The following is a 14,085-nucleotide window of genomic DNA, read 5'->3' on the forward strand; positions in this document are numbered from 1 at the left end:
CTTCCTCCCTCCCTCTTCCTATTCCTGTCCCTCCCCTCTCAATAGACAAAGATATATTCAATTCAGGTACAAGAGGACCCTTAAATTGGCAGCTAGTTTTTAAGGAAAGGGTAGTAACATCACCAAGTGCTTGAGAAAATTGTACAGTCGCTGCTACAGTACGACTGTGCCCCCTTAAAACTGTTAAATTGAAATTTTAACTCAAAAGGGTATGCAAGGGAGGGGATGGAGATGCAGATAGTCCTGTCATAAATGAATGGGGCCGCAGAGATGGTTCCATGGGTAAAACACCTAAGTTTTAATGTACAGAACCCAAGTAAAGCTAGACACAGTAACTTAAATCTGCAAGCCCATGGACCCTTGTTGCTATGGTGAGATAGGAGGAGTCAGAAGACTCTCCCAGAAGCTCCGTGTCCAGCTAGCCTGTAGTATGCAACAACAAGCAGCCAAGAGACCCTGTCTCAAACAAAACCCATCTTCAAAGTTGTGCCTGGACCTCTACAAGTGCACTGTGGCAAGTCTGCACTCACTCACACACAAGTCACATGTACATACACGTGTATCGTACACACGAGAAATAAAAATTTAAAAGGAATGGAATTAGGGCCTTTACAAAAGCGGTCGCAGCTGTTTAGATCCACCGATCATAGAAAGGGGTGTCAACTGCTGGTGTCTTTATCTTGGCCTTCCCAGCTTCTAGAAACTCAACAGATTAGCGTCCAGCTTTTGTAGGCTACTACTATATGACAGTTGGCTACAGCAGCCTGAACTCGCTAAGACACTGTAACCGGTGCCGATGATACAGCTCCCACGTTAGCCTGCGACTGGCTCTTAGCGCTAGCTGAAGTGCGGGCAGTTGCCTGTTTGGCCATCCAGCAGCAGAGACAGGCAGGAGACCTGAATGAGAGCAGAAAAGGCAGCCGAGAAGCTTGAAGGCTGCCATTTTTGAGGTGTTATTTACTTCTGGGGGTTGGGTGTGTGCGAGTTTCCTGGCGGTCTGATTTTTATAGTTGCCTGTGTATCATTTAGTTCTGCATAAAGGTCACTCTTTCATCTTCTATGCAGAAAGAAATAGCCAGAATCTGGGAACATTTTGTAAAGGTTGTACTAAGCATATAAACAAAAACAAAGAAGCTAACAAACAAATAGTGAAGTTGAAGGCATGAAATGAAATAAATTTGAGGGTTAATTCTTGGGAAAGCTAAATACTAGCCATGTGGGCCTGTGGCTCACTGGGAAGTCTTTAGAAGTCTTGGTGTCATTAGGACCATAAATATTTCATCAAGACCACCCCAATACGTTTTTTAGTTACCCAAGACCCAAGAATGAGTGAGCACATGCATGGTTGTTCTGGTTTGCCAACAGAGAGTAACAAAGTTCTTACTGTCCCCTGCACACAAGCCTTTCCTTGCCTTCTTCTCAGTATATGGGCTTTTAATTAAAACACCTTAGAATCCTGTCTTCCAGGGAGGGGCTGTTCAGTACAGCCTGTACATGCTCCATCTCTAGGGGCACGTTTCCTTTCCTATTTGCAAGCTATCTCTTGCTATGTTTTAAGTAGCACCCTGGGAGGCTGGGGAGATGACTTGGGCAGTCTGCACAAACATGAAGACCTGAGGAGTTTGGGTCTTGAGCATCCATATAAAAGACTGGTACAGGGGTTTGTATCTCTAGCACCAGTACTTGGAGGCAGAGACTGAAAGATCTCTGGAGCTCATTGGCTAGCACCTAGCCAATCACAGAGGTGCAAATTCAGTGAGCGACCCTGTCTCAAAAACAAAAAAACAAAAAACCCCGCAAGGGCCATAGAAGGAAGGCTAGCACCCTCTGACATCCACACATGCCTATGTAAAGAAGCAGACAGATCTGCAAACCAAGGCTTTTCAAATAGTAGTTTTAGTTACCTACCCACTGAGACCATTCCTGTCTAAAAGCCCGGAGGAAATTGAGGCAAGAATAAAAAGTTCTGAAGCAACCACAAAGCGATGCCCCTCAGTGTTCTGTGTTTGGAAACCCTAAACCTGTTTGTCTTTCTTTTAGTAGCTCTTGAAATCTCAAGGAAGTTAAATATTAAAATTATGTTTTCTAATTTAAAAAGTTCTGCTACTTCCTGCTCTCTCTTCCTCACCGGTGTGAGAGCAAACTAAGCAAAATTAAGGCACCGGAAGAACAATTGTTTTAAAAAACTGATCGTACCAATAATTTATAAATAGAGAAAACACAAAAAGCTAAACTGGAAACAACGTGGAATTTCATCAAGAGTTTAAAATTCAGGCTAAAAGAAGATGAGAGGCTGCTTTTCTGTGTCATGTCCCTGTGCACAGAACACAAAATTACACTTAATCCTGGCGGAGAACTGGGGTTAGCGAATTCCTGTGCTCTGTTGGTGCAGGCGGAACCATACAGGAAAGCAATTTGATAATAGGTTTCAAGAGCCTTGGAAATGATCTCCTCTGACATAGAAACTGCCCTCTTGGGACTATATCTCAAGTTATCTTCTTTGATACAGACAGAGATTTATGTAAAGATTCTCATTAGAGCATTTTTAATGGCTATCTGGAAAGAACAGAATGTTGGAAATGTCCCAGCAATCAGGAATGTGTAAGCATTGGTTACAAATGATGTGCAGGGGGTGACTAAATCAGCTGTGAAGTGCTCAGCTCAAATGTGAGCCATGATTTCGACAGTTAAAATAGAAACAGAGGAAAAAGACCTGGAACAATACGCCAAAATGTTAATAACGATGAAATCACGATTTATATATCTATATGTATATTCTATGTTCTGCATTTCTCCCGACTGTATCAGATCACTTACATGTACAAACATAAATTTCATACTACGTGTGTCTCTTTTACAATTAAAAACAGACTTTATCATTCAATTATTTTTAATTTGGTCATATTATAGTCATATGGACTTATAATGAAAGTTCATTCTGAAGTTATTGGCATAATTAGTCTGTGTCTGTGTTTTCTAGTAAGTTATGAATTATAATCTAATTTTCCGGGAAGACATAAAATGTCAGGCTAGCTCATCAATAAGCAAGTCAGGAAGCAACTAGGTGCCTGGAACTTTCACAGAAATGCCTTATTTTTGCATAGAAACAACTCATTTTTTTTTTTGCACAGAAATTTCTTGTTAGATCTTTTAGGCTCTCCATCCAGTTAGTGTCCACAGCACCTTTCTGAAACCTTATCTATAAAACAGACCATCAAGTTCCCTAATGTTTGACTTGTGATATATTTACTCATTGGAACCTTAGGGCACATGAAATAAGTGAAAGTTTCACAGCAAACACAGGACTTTATTTTCTATAATTTTGTGCAATATCAAGGTAGGCTTCAAATCATGCAATGGTACACCTAGGGGAACCTTTGGAATTCATCCCCTACCCTTTGTTTTAGGGAATGAAACCCAGGTCAAAGTTAACACCTTGGCTAAATCTGAGGCTGGAACCAAAAAGCAGGTGTGGCAGCAAGAGTCTTAGTCTTTTGACTTAATTTGTCCCCTCCTCCTCAGTAGAAATGTTGGCTTTACTTGGAGCTCCTAAGACAAAGAGGAACACACAATTCTGCAGAACACTTAAGGATATCTAAAAGAAACATGGGCTGGAGAGATGGTGCTTTCTGCTCTTCCTGAGGACCTGAGTTTGATTCCCTGCACCCACATCAGACAACTTACAACAACCCCTGTAACGGCAGCTTCAGGGGGACCTGGCATCTCTGTGGGTACTTGAATTCATGTGCATATACCTCCACACAGACCTCCCATACATGGTATACATAATAAAAGTAATAAAAATAAATCTTAGAAAAGGAAACGCCACTCTAACACTCAATAACTGGTGTTAATTTCGGGAGTTTGGTAGTATTTGTTGAATGGCTCTGATGCCGTCAGAATTCAGCATCCCTAAGGACAATCCTTTGCTGGATCACTGTGATGTTGAATGGCTATGGTTTTGTGGAGCACCAGGGAAGACTGTCTCAAGGATGATTGCTTGAGGCAGAATGCCGAAAGGTCAAAGGTGCAGCTCTAACTGGAATAAAGATGGGCCACCAAGAGAATAAAGAAGAGAAAAAATAGGCACGGAGGTAGATGATCCCATCTCATTGAGACTGGGTTTTTGCAGTGAAACTTCTTGGAGGACCAAATGAGGATTCTGAGTGTGGGAGTGAGGGTCAGCGAATTCCAAGAACGGGAACAGCATCTTCAAAGTCCTGGGGGTGAGAAATGCTGCTATTCTCCAGGAAGTTCAAGGTCAAAGCTGTGGTGAGAGATGGAAGCAGGAAGGACCACAACGGCCTCATCCCCAAAACCTTCAAGACCCAAGACTCCATGCTACAGGGAAAGGAGAAACGCCAAGGAGCTTAAGTCAAGAGGATGGTGCTGGGAAATGAACTTCCGTAGCCATGTGTGGCGGCTCACACCTCCAGCCCCCCGAGTGGTCGTGAGACCTTCTCTCAAAGCAAAGCAAATGAACAAGAAGAATAGGCATCATGGAGACCAGCAGGGCATGGTGGAAAGTGAGGGAGGACTAAGGCTTTGGGGGTGGGAGGCTGTCCTGATACCCAGTTAGGGGTGAAGTGGGGGAGGTCGGAGTGCTAGGAAGATGTAGGAAATGGCCCTGACCAGTGAGCAGAAGGAGATGCTGTGGATGAAGACAGCCGAAGACTCAGAGGAGCTCAGGGGCAGTAATGTCCTTCTCTTTTTTTCAATAGTGGGCGTATTTACTATTCCCTCCCCTGGTTCTAGTATATCATGACTAATAAAAATTGTAGTAGTCAACCACTCACTCAATCTGATGCATTGATCTTTGTGTGTTGTGTAAAATAATTAGTCATGCTAATTGGTGTATCTATCACTTCATTTACATACCTATTTCTTCTTTCTTTTTCTTTTTCTTTATACTGTGAGAGTGTTTCAGATCTATTCTTCTGGTAACAATACAGTACCAGGAACTGCTCACTATGGCATGCATAAAAATCCCAGAACTTACTGATCTCACCAAGAATGACACCTCCTCATGGCTTTTATTCCCCAGACCCAGGCAACCATCCTCTACTCTCTTCTTTGACTTTTTAGGTTTTCTATGTGAGTTCATACAGCATCATTTCTCTGTCTCTCTTTTCATGTCTCTCTCTCTCTGCCTGTGCCCGTGTGTGTATGTTTTCATGTGTGGGGATGCACATGTGTGTGCATACGCAGGTATGTATACATGTATGTGGAGGATTGAAGTTTATGTTAGGTGTCCTCCTTCCTTGATTGTTCTCCACTTTAAAAAATTACAGTTATTTCTCTCTCTCTCTCCCCCTCCCCCGTGTGTGTGTGTACATGGGAAGGGTGCACTTGCACACAACTTAGTACTATGTGGAGCTCAAAGGAGAATTTGTGTGAGCAGATTCATTACTTCCAGCTCTGGGTCCTGGGGACTGAGTACTACCCACTATAAAAAGGTTTTCTGACAAAGGTTGAGAACAGCTTAGGTCTATGATTATAAACAAAAATCATTGTCATCTAACTAACTGACAGTGGTAAGTTCTACCCTAGGACCTATGACCTCTTCAGCCATGGACTTTTGACCAGTTTACAGCACCAGACATGAATTCCTTCCTCTGGAACAGGACACAATACCAATCAGAGAGAAGTTGATTACCCCACGACAGTACACACTTACACCAGTGTGTACATCTTGCCTTGCACGTTGGCGGTGTAGTATCATGATACACTGTTGGGTAAGACTATGACATTTTTCTTCCACAAACTGGCATAATATCTCTGGCACTATGAAAGCTAGCCAGCACGGGGGAAGTGTCCGGGTTGTTTAGAGATTAATTTCTCTGTCCTGCAGCCAAAGTGTAGGGTGTGGAGACATTACCCTAACTGAAAGAAGCCAGATGTGGAAAGACATCTGGGCTCTGCAGATGGGTTAGTGGTAAAGCATTTTCCACATAGACGCCATGTCTGGAGTTCAGATCTCCACATTCTACCAAAAACTGGGCAAGTGTGGTGCTGCCTGTAACCCCGTCACTGGGGAGACAGCAACAGAGGATCCCCTGGGCAAACTGTCTAAGTAGATTAGCTGAATCAGGGAGCGCTGGGCTAAGCAAGAGATTCTGCCTGAATAAAAAAGGAGAGAAGGCTGGAGAGATGACTCAGAGGGTGAAGGAGCCAGCTGACAAACCTGTGCTGGAAATTTGGCTGGCTTGACCTTGTTCAGGTGTTTTGCACATAAGCAGAGTGGCTGTGGGTTTAACAGCATGTCCAGAAAGACAGCTTTTCACAGTACCTGCTCACCGTCTGGCTCCTGTTTTCTCCCGATCAGCTCTCCTTTAATGTTCCCATCCATCCATCAGTGGACACATGGGCCGAGTCCATGCTTGGGCTCTTGTGAACAGCGCAGTCATAAACACGGAAGTGCAAATGTCTTGGAGCACGCTAATTCTGTTTCTTTTGGATATGTACCCAGAAGAAAGGTTGTAAAATCACAGGGTAGTTTTATTTTTAATTTTTTGAGGAACCTCCATACCACTTTTTATAATGAATGCCATCATGAGTGTACAATTTTATATACCCACCGAAGGGACCCGTATAGACTCAGGATGCTCCAAGACCAAGCTCTCAGCACAAAGGAAGTGTATTTGCCCCAGAGAGACAAAAGCAAGGAATAAGAGACAAAGGCAAGATACAGAGGATGAGGGAGAAAGGGAAGCTAACAAGGAAGGGAGGAAGGTCGGAAGGGAGGAGGTCCTTAGCAGTGTAATACACACACACACACACACACACACACACACACACACACACACCACTCAGATGACAAAGGACTGCCTCTTTTTCAAATGCTCATCAACTCATGAGATTGCACCCATCTGATAAAGGCCATTCAAAAGATATAATGTGATATATCATGGTGGCTTTGATTTATATTTACCTAATGATTAGTGATGCTCAACTTTCAAAAAAAAATACATCTATTTGTTAGCTATTTGTCTATGTCCTTCTAAGAAATGTCTGTTTTGGTCTATCTTTAAAATTAGATTATTTTCTTGTTATTTATGTTTTTGAGATCCTCTATAATATTAATATTAACCTGTCATCACATACATGGCTTGCAAATATTCTTTCTCCCCCCACAGGCTGTCTCTGCACTCTATTGATTACTCCCCGCGTTGTGCAGAAGTTGTCTGAGGTGACCTCACATGTCAGTTTTGTTTCTGTTGCCTGAGCTTTCAGGGTCAGGTCTAATGAGCCTTTTTTTTTTTTTTTTTTTGGCCTGGACCAATTTCAAAGCGATTTTTCTAGGCTTGTTTTCAAGATCTCTCCAGTTTCAAGTCTTATGTTCAAGACTTTTTTACTTTTGGTTGATTTTAAGAATTGGATCAGAGCTCAGTATCTAATTCCATTCTTCTGCACACGAATATCATATTTTCTCAGGGCAGTGCATTTAGGAGATTATCCTTTTCCTGTTATCTTTGCTAAAGATGAACTGACTATAAGTTTATTCCTGGACTGTCTTCACTTCCCGTTATTCTTTTTCTAGTACCATGCTACTTGCATTGGCATATCCACTGTGGTTTGACTGTGAGATGTCCCTGGTAGGCTGATGTGTTTAGACACCTGGTTCCTAGCTTGCGGTGCTGTTTTGGAAGGTGGAAAACCTTTGGGTGATGGGCACTGTCCGGAAGAAGTGAATCACTTGAATGAGCCTTGACTTTTTTTTTTTAGTCCAGCCCCACTTTCTGGCTACCCTCTGCTTCCGGACTGAGCTCACACTGTAATTAGCCCCCTCAAACTCCTGCTGCCATAATTCCTTGCTCTGACATAGTGTATCCCTTGAACTTTAGCCAAAGTAAACCCTTATTCCTTTAAGTTACCTCATTTCAGGCGCTTGGTTACAGCATCAAGAAAAGCGGTAAATACAGTAACTTTGAAGACTACATTAAAATAAGTTTTAAAAATGCTTTCAACTTTCTTTAGTTCAGCTCAGGAGAGGAAAAGTAGAAAACATGGTGTTTGGGAGCCAAAAAGATAGTTCCTTTAAAGTTACAAACAAAGAAACAGTAATTGCTAAAGAAATGAGCATTGCACGGAGGGTTCTCAGTGTTTTCATAGGCCCGGGCACCGAGGCATTCAGAAGTCACTGAAGCCATGGTCCAAGAGGTCCTGGCTGCGGTTTGAGCTGGCCCAGGAGTCAAACATTTTTAGCGTTCATTGTATGGATGTTCCTCATTTTATGACATGTGAAACGTGAGACGCACAGGGCAATGGAGGTGTCCAACACAGTTTCTGAGAAAAGCCTAGGAGGTCAGGCAATATGCAGACAGGTTGGATATTCTGCAGGGACCTGCAAGTGACACACAGAACTCGAGCAGCGAGTGAGTTTCTGGGATTTTGGAACCGCCAAGAACATGGGATACCCGCCAAGGAAAGTGGCAGGCGCTAGTGGAGATGTCCAAAAAGAAGCCATAAGTGTTAGACCATAGCTACAGCCATGTCCAGGACTGTTGGAGTCCAGCTACCGGGGCACCAGGTGTTTGGCACAGAACTACCTAGCTTCTGCTTTCATGATGGATTTCAGCCTCCCTTCGGCCCCTCTTTCCCACCTATATGCCATCTGTCCATTTTGGAATGGGCACACCTATGCTCTATCACTATATACTGGATGACCATGACTTTCTGCTGTTCCAGAACCTCATAATTAATAGTTTGCTTTGTGCCTCAGAAGAGACCTTGAACTCCAGACTTACAGCGTTGAGACTGTTAAAGCTTCGGGGACTCTTTAACTTGGGTTAAATACAGTTTATATTATGAGATGACCATGAGCTTTGAAGGTAAGGGCATAACATATGTCGAATCTGAAATGTGCCCCATAGGTTCCTGCTTTGACTGATTGTTCTCCAGTTGGTAGTGTTATGTAGGAGGCTGAGAACTTTTTGAGGGTCAGAATTGGCTTATGGAATTAGGGTACAGGTCACCTAGACTGACTTTGGAAGGTTGTGCTTGGCCCTTTGTTCTGTTTCTCTTTCTGCTTCCCTGTCTGCTGTGACCCACAGAGCCCCTGCCACACCTTCTGCTATGAACCGAACAGCCCAGTCCCACCAGGCTCTTCTTGACATTATGGTCTGAAACCCCAGCCCAGTTTAATCTTTTCCTCCTGTCGTGTTGTTCTGGCACAACAATACAAAAGCAGCAAGATTCTGTACATTTACTGAGTTTCTTTCCTACTTCTAAAGGGTTGTTAGTGGGTGTTTTCTACATGTCATGTGTCCTATTCTCATAGACATTTTTTGAATTTTTTTCAAATTTAACTAGTATTTTTGAATTAAATCTTAATTTCAATATTGTGTGTGTGTTGGGGAGATGTTGAGCAGCGCAGGTGTCTCTATAAGCCAGAGGCATCAGATTCCTCCAGAGCTAGAGTTACAGTGGGTTGGTAACTGCCCGATGTAGGTGCCAGCTCACCTGTAGGAACAATACACCTTAATCACCAAGCCATCGCTCAAGCCCAATGACTTATTTTTTAACCTTTTCCTTATCTAACTGATCTGACTAGGAATTTCAGCACAAAAATAGACATATTTATCTTATTCATCATCATAGAGGAAGGACTTTGTGCTTTCAGTGTGGGATTGTTGTCCTATGTGGCTTCCACAGTGTAGTGTGGGATTGTCATAAGTAGCTTCTACAGTATAGTGTGGGATTGTTGTCATATGTAGCTTCCACGGTGTAGTGTGGAATTGTCATATGTGGCTTCCATGGTGTAGTGTGGGATTGTCAGTGTGGTTTCTATGGTATAGTGTGGGATTGTCATATCTGGCTTCCATTGTGCTGAGGTACAGGGTATCCTTTTTCTGCTTTCATTATCTGAGCATCCTTGTGAGGAAAAGGCCAGGCCATGAGGGGCAGGGAGCAGAGTAACTAAGTCTCCCTTCTTGGGTCTATGGTACATAAGAAAAAGCAGGGTGTGAACCACCTTGTTAAGATTTGTTTTATTTTGTTTTAGGAAATTCTTCTTATTCTCACCTCCACTTTTTTCCCCTAGGAGAATTTTATTGGCCTTTTGAATAAGGTTTATTTTCTAGGAAGAATGACCCCATCACACTTCTGCTGAGACCAGCACATGGCCTCCCCTTTGCTGATTCTGTGGCCCCAATGCAGCTTGTCCTGCACTTCCTGTCTGCCATGCTGAAACCCAACCTTCCCAACAGCACCGCATGGAAATCCAGGAGATCCCAATGTAGGTCATATCTGAGGTCCAGATCACCATGTTCCTGAATCCCCAAACCAAAATTCCAGGATCCGAAAAGTGATTTCCCCATAACTTATACTGTCACAGCCTCAAACCTTTCTCCAGGATTTCTTCCGCCTTGGCTCCAGACTGTGCAGGGAGCAGCAATCCTTTATTTCCTCTGATGCTGAAAGACCTGACAGGGATCTAGCTTTGAGAAATGCAGGTCTCTGGCCTGTGAGCTGCTCCAACCCTTGGCTGCCGTGCTCTCCCCGACGCAGGTATTGAGACAGAGCCTGAGTTTGCGAGGTTGCTGCACGCGGTTCTCCTTTTCACCTTGACCTTGCACCACTGAAGAACAGGAGGCAGCTCACCTCCACTCCTTTAATGTTAAAAACTTGTTAACCTGTAGCTCAAAGTAATGAGGAAGTGAAAGACTGCACTCCCAAGGTGCACGCTCCCTTTACTACTAAAGCAGGCCTGGCATATGAAGTAATTGCATTGATGAGGCAGCCTAGATCAGGGAAAGCCTAGCGGAGCCGAATTCCACTTGGCTCGAGCTATCCTCAATCCCTTTTCTAATCAAGGCCTTAGCAACCTGGGACTCCACCTGCACTAAGCAATGCATGCACCCGCTCTAAACAGTCTAATTGCTCCTCTCAACAACCTTTTGGTAACCCTCCTTTGGGGCGATTTTCCATTCAAGAATGTCCAGTAACATTCGGTAGTTAAAGACAGAAGACTGGTCCAGCTTGAACTGGTCAAACTATGTCTTCGGGGTGAACTCTTACAGACAAGCCCTTATTTATCATCGCATGCTCCTGCATAACTGGGTGTGTATTTGATTAGTACACAGGCAAATTATGATACAGCACACGCAGGTAAAGAAGGGCTTACGAGGGGCTGGAATGATGGCTCAGACGTTGAGAATTCAGTTCCCGGAATCCACAAAGAGCATAGCCCCGTGTACCTCCTGCTCTAGAGAGACTGACTTAATTTCTAGACCATGTGGGTGCTTGCATAGACAGTGGCTCTAAGACAGTGGTTCTCAACATGAGTCATGACCCCCAGGGCTGAATGACCCTTTCACAGGGGTCACATATCAGCTATCCTGCACATTAGATATTTGCATTATGATTTGTAACAGAAATGAAATTACAGTTATGAAGTAGCAATGAAATAATTTTAAGGTTGTGGTCACTACAACATGAGGAACTGTATTAAAGAGTCACAGCATTAGGAGGATTGAGAACCACCGCTAACAACAAACTGATGGTGTCTCAGAACTTGAACACACGTCCTCTCTCTGACTTCAGCCCTGTGATCATCCGATCATGATGAGATTTTTTTTTTTTTTTTTTTTTTGCTTTTCAAACTATGTCACCTTTTTTCCCCAGTCCTCAGATGTGTCCAGGCAACTCCCTCTGAACAGGCTTGAACATGTTCATTTTGTAATGCACTAAGCTTCATCTCTTCCCCCATGCAATTTGTGCACTGAAGTCAGAATCCCCAGTTTCTCAGAATATGACCTGGTCTGAAAGTAGGTGATTGGCACAGATAATTGGTTGAATGGGATGAGGTCATACTGGAGTTCTTGATCCAATAAAGCTGATGCCATTACAAAAAGGGAAAAGACAGGCTTAGGCAGGCACACAGGGGGCGCCAGGTAAAGGGGATGGGAACAAGAGTGCTGTACCCATAAACCAAGAACATCAGAGATTTCCAGAAAGCATCCAGAAGTTAGGGAAGAGGCCTGGGGAAGACTTTTTCCCTCAGTACTGGCTGAAAGAACCATCCTCACCGACATATTGATTTTGGATTTCAAGACTCCAGAGCTGGAAGGCAACACATTTTTGTTGCTCTAGGTTACCCAGCTTGTGGTAAAGCCCCAACAAGTTAATACAGACTATCTATATGGACTTCATGACCATCTGTTTCAGCATAGCATGCAGATTTATGTTAGCCGGCAAAGCCCCAGACAGTGGGTACTAAGGACAGAATATTCCCTCTGGTTTAGTTCTAAACACACCAACAGTGTCTGGAGCCCAGTAGGTCTGCTGTTCCTCAAAGACATCCAAAACTGTATTCTTGGAAAATAAGAGAGGCTTCAAATATTTCATCTTCAAAGTATGAGAACTTAACTGCCTAAGCAAAACCATTGTCTTAGAAATATTCCTCTTTTTTTTTTTTTTGAGAAATTAAGAAACAGAGAGATCTTAAATTCAGGATCTGAAATACGTGTTTGTTGATCGAATATGTGTGTATAGTAAATGTACCATGTAAACCGCATATATGATATAAATATTTGCTTTAGATGAACACACACACAGAGGCATCTTAAATTTGATCTATTCTTAACATTCCCCCTTAAACTTCTGTTATTGTTCATGTGTTCTGTCTTGGCTTAAAATCTTTCTTGGCCAGATTCAAAGAGCATCCAGATCCACACAGCCTGGTACTCACCGAGCAAGACTTCAAAAACAGATGCCTTCATAGTGGGGACAACGATGCCCATAAATATCAAAATGGCACCCTAGAGAGAGAGAGAGAAATATCATCAACCTTCAGCCAGGAGTTCTGAATCAGACGCCTGAAGTATCTGGGGACATTCTGCATCATTTTGCATTGCCCTCTGGAGTCAGGATTCAAAGCTTTGGCTTTCTACAGGAAGATGCATAGATGGAGCAGGATGGCTGCACCGGTACCCAGAGTGTTTATTCTCAGTTAGAAAACCCTTTTTAGTTATCTGCCTCTGATTTTCTGGAGATTTCCTTAGGACCGACAAACAATCTCTCTGTTCTGAGACTGTGTCTCGGTTGTCCTCAGATTGGGCCAACAGCCAGATTTATGGTATCAAGGGAAGAATTTAAGTTTACAAATAAATCAACCCTTAAATAAATATGAAATTCCTATAATATGGCTCTTCTTAAGGAAAAAGGTGATAAAACTGTATTAAAATTCAGTTCTCACACCTGCATTGCTGGTGGGAGTGCAAACTGGTATAGTCCCTATGGATGTCAGTGCAGCGATTTCTCAGAAAATTAGGAAACAACCTTTCTCAAGACCCAGCAATTCCACTTTTGGGTATATATCCAAAGGATGTTCAACCATGCCACAAGGACATGTGCTCAACTATGTTCATAGCAGCTTTGTTTGTCATAGCCAGAACCTGGAAACAACCTAAATGCCCCTCAACTGGAGAATGGATAAGGAAAATAAGGTACATTTACACAATGGAGTACTACACACCAGAAAAAATAACAAAATTTTAAAATTTGGAGGCAAATAGATGGAGCTAGAAAACATCATTTTGAGTGAGGTAACCCAGACACAGAAAGACAATTATCACATGTACTCACTCATAAGTAGCTTTTAGAAATAAAGCAAAGGAAACCAGCCTACAAATCACAATCCCAAAGAACCTAGACAACTAAGAGAGACTTACATGAATCTAATCTACAGGGGAAGTAGAAAAGACAACGTCTTCTGAGTAACTTGGGAGCATGGGGACCTTGGGAGAGGGTTGAAGGGGAGAGAAGAGGCAGGGAGGGGAGCAGAGAAAAATGTAGAGCTCAAGAAAATCAGTAAAAAGAGCCAGTTCTCACTCTTAAAATGCATAGTTTAACAGAGGTGTAAAAACATCTGTGAAAGCAAATAACCATGGCATCAGAGAGCATGAGACAGCCTGAGGCCTCATGAGGAAGTGGAAGAGGTGTTTACAGAGCAGTGGGCCTCTGACCTTGCTTCATACTGGTATCACTGGGAGTTTAAAGACTGGATCAGAGTCTGTTGGGGATAGAGTCTGCAGAGATGGAGCTGCACAGGTGGAACTGCACAGGTGGAGCTGCACAGGTGGA

General features: G+C 43.0%; 1 protein-coding gene and 1 pseudogene across 1 annotated transcript in view; both read right to left on the minus strand.

Annotated features, from left to right (window-relative positions):
- Vit (vitrin) overlaps positions 1-14,085 on the minus strand; it is a 120,280-nt gene that overhangs the window by 85,337 nt on the left and 20,858 nt on the right. The window contains exon 2 of the mRNA XM_005360782.3: positions 12,692-12,761. Coding sequence (XP_005360839.1) covers positions 12,692-12,743 — 52 coding nt within the window. The 5' untranslated portion in view covers positions 12,744-12,761. The remainder of the gene's footprint in view (positions 1-12,691; positions 12,762-14,085) is intronic.
- Positions 10,072-12,035, minus strand: LOC101992145 (annotated as a pseudogene).

Source organism: Microtus ochrogaster, linkage group LG3 (assembly GCF_000317375.1).
Source record: "Microtus ochrogaster isolate Prairie Vole_2 linkage group LG3, MicOch1.0, whole genome shotgun sequence".
Lineage (NCBI taxonomy): Eukaryota > Metazoa > Chordata > Mammalia > Rodentia > Cricetidae > Microtus > Microtus ochrogaster.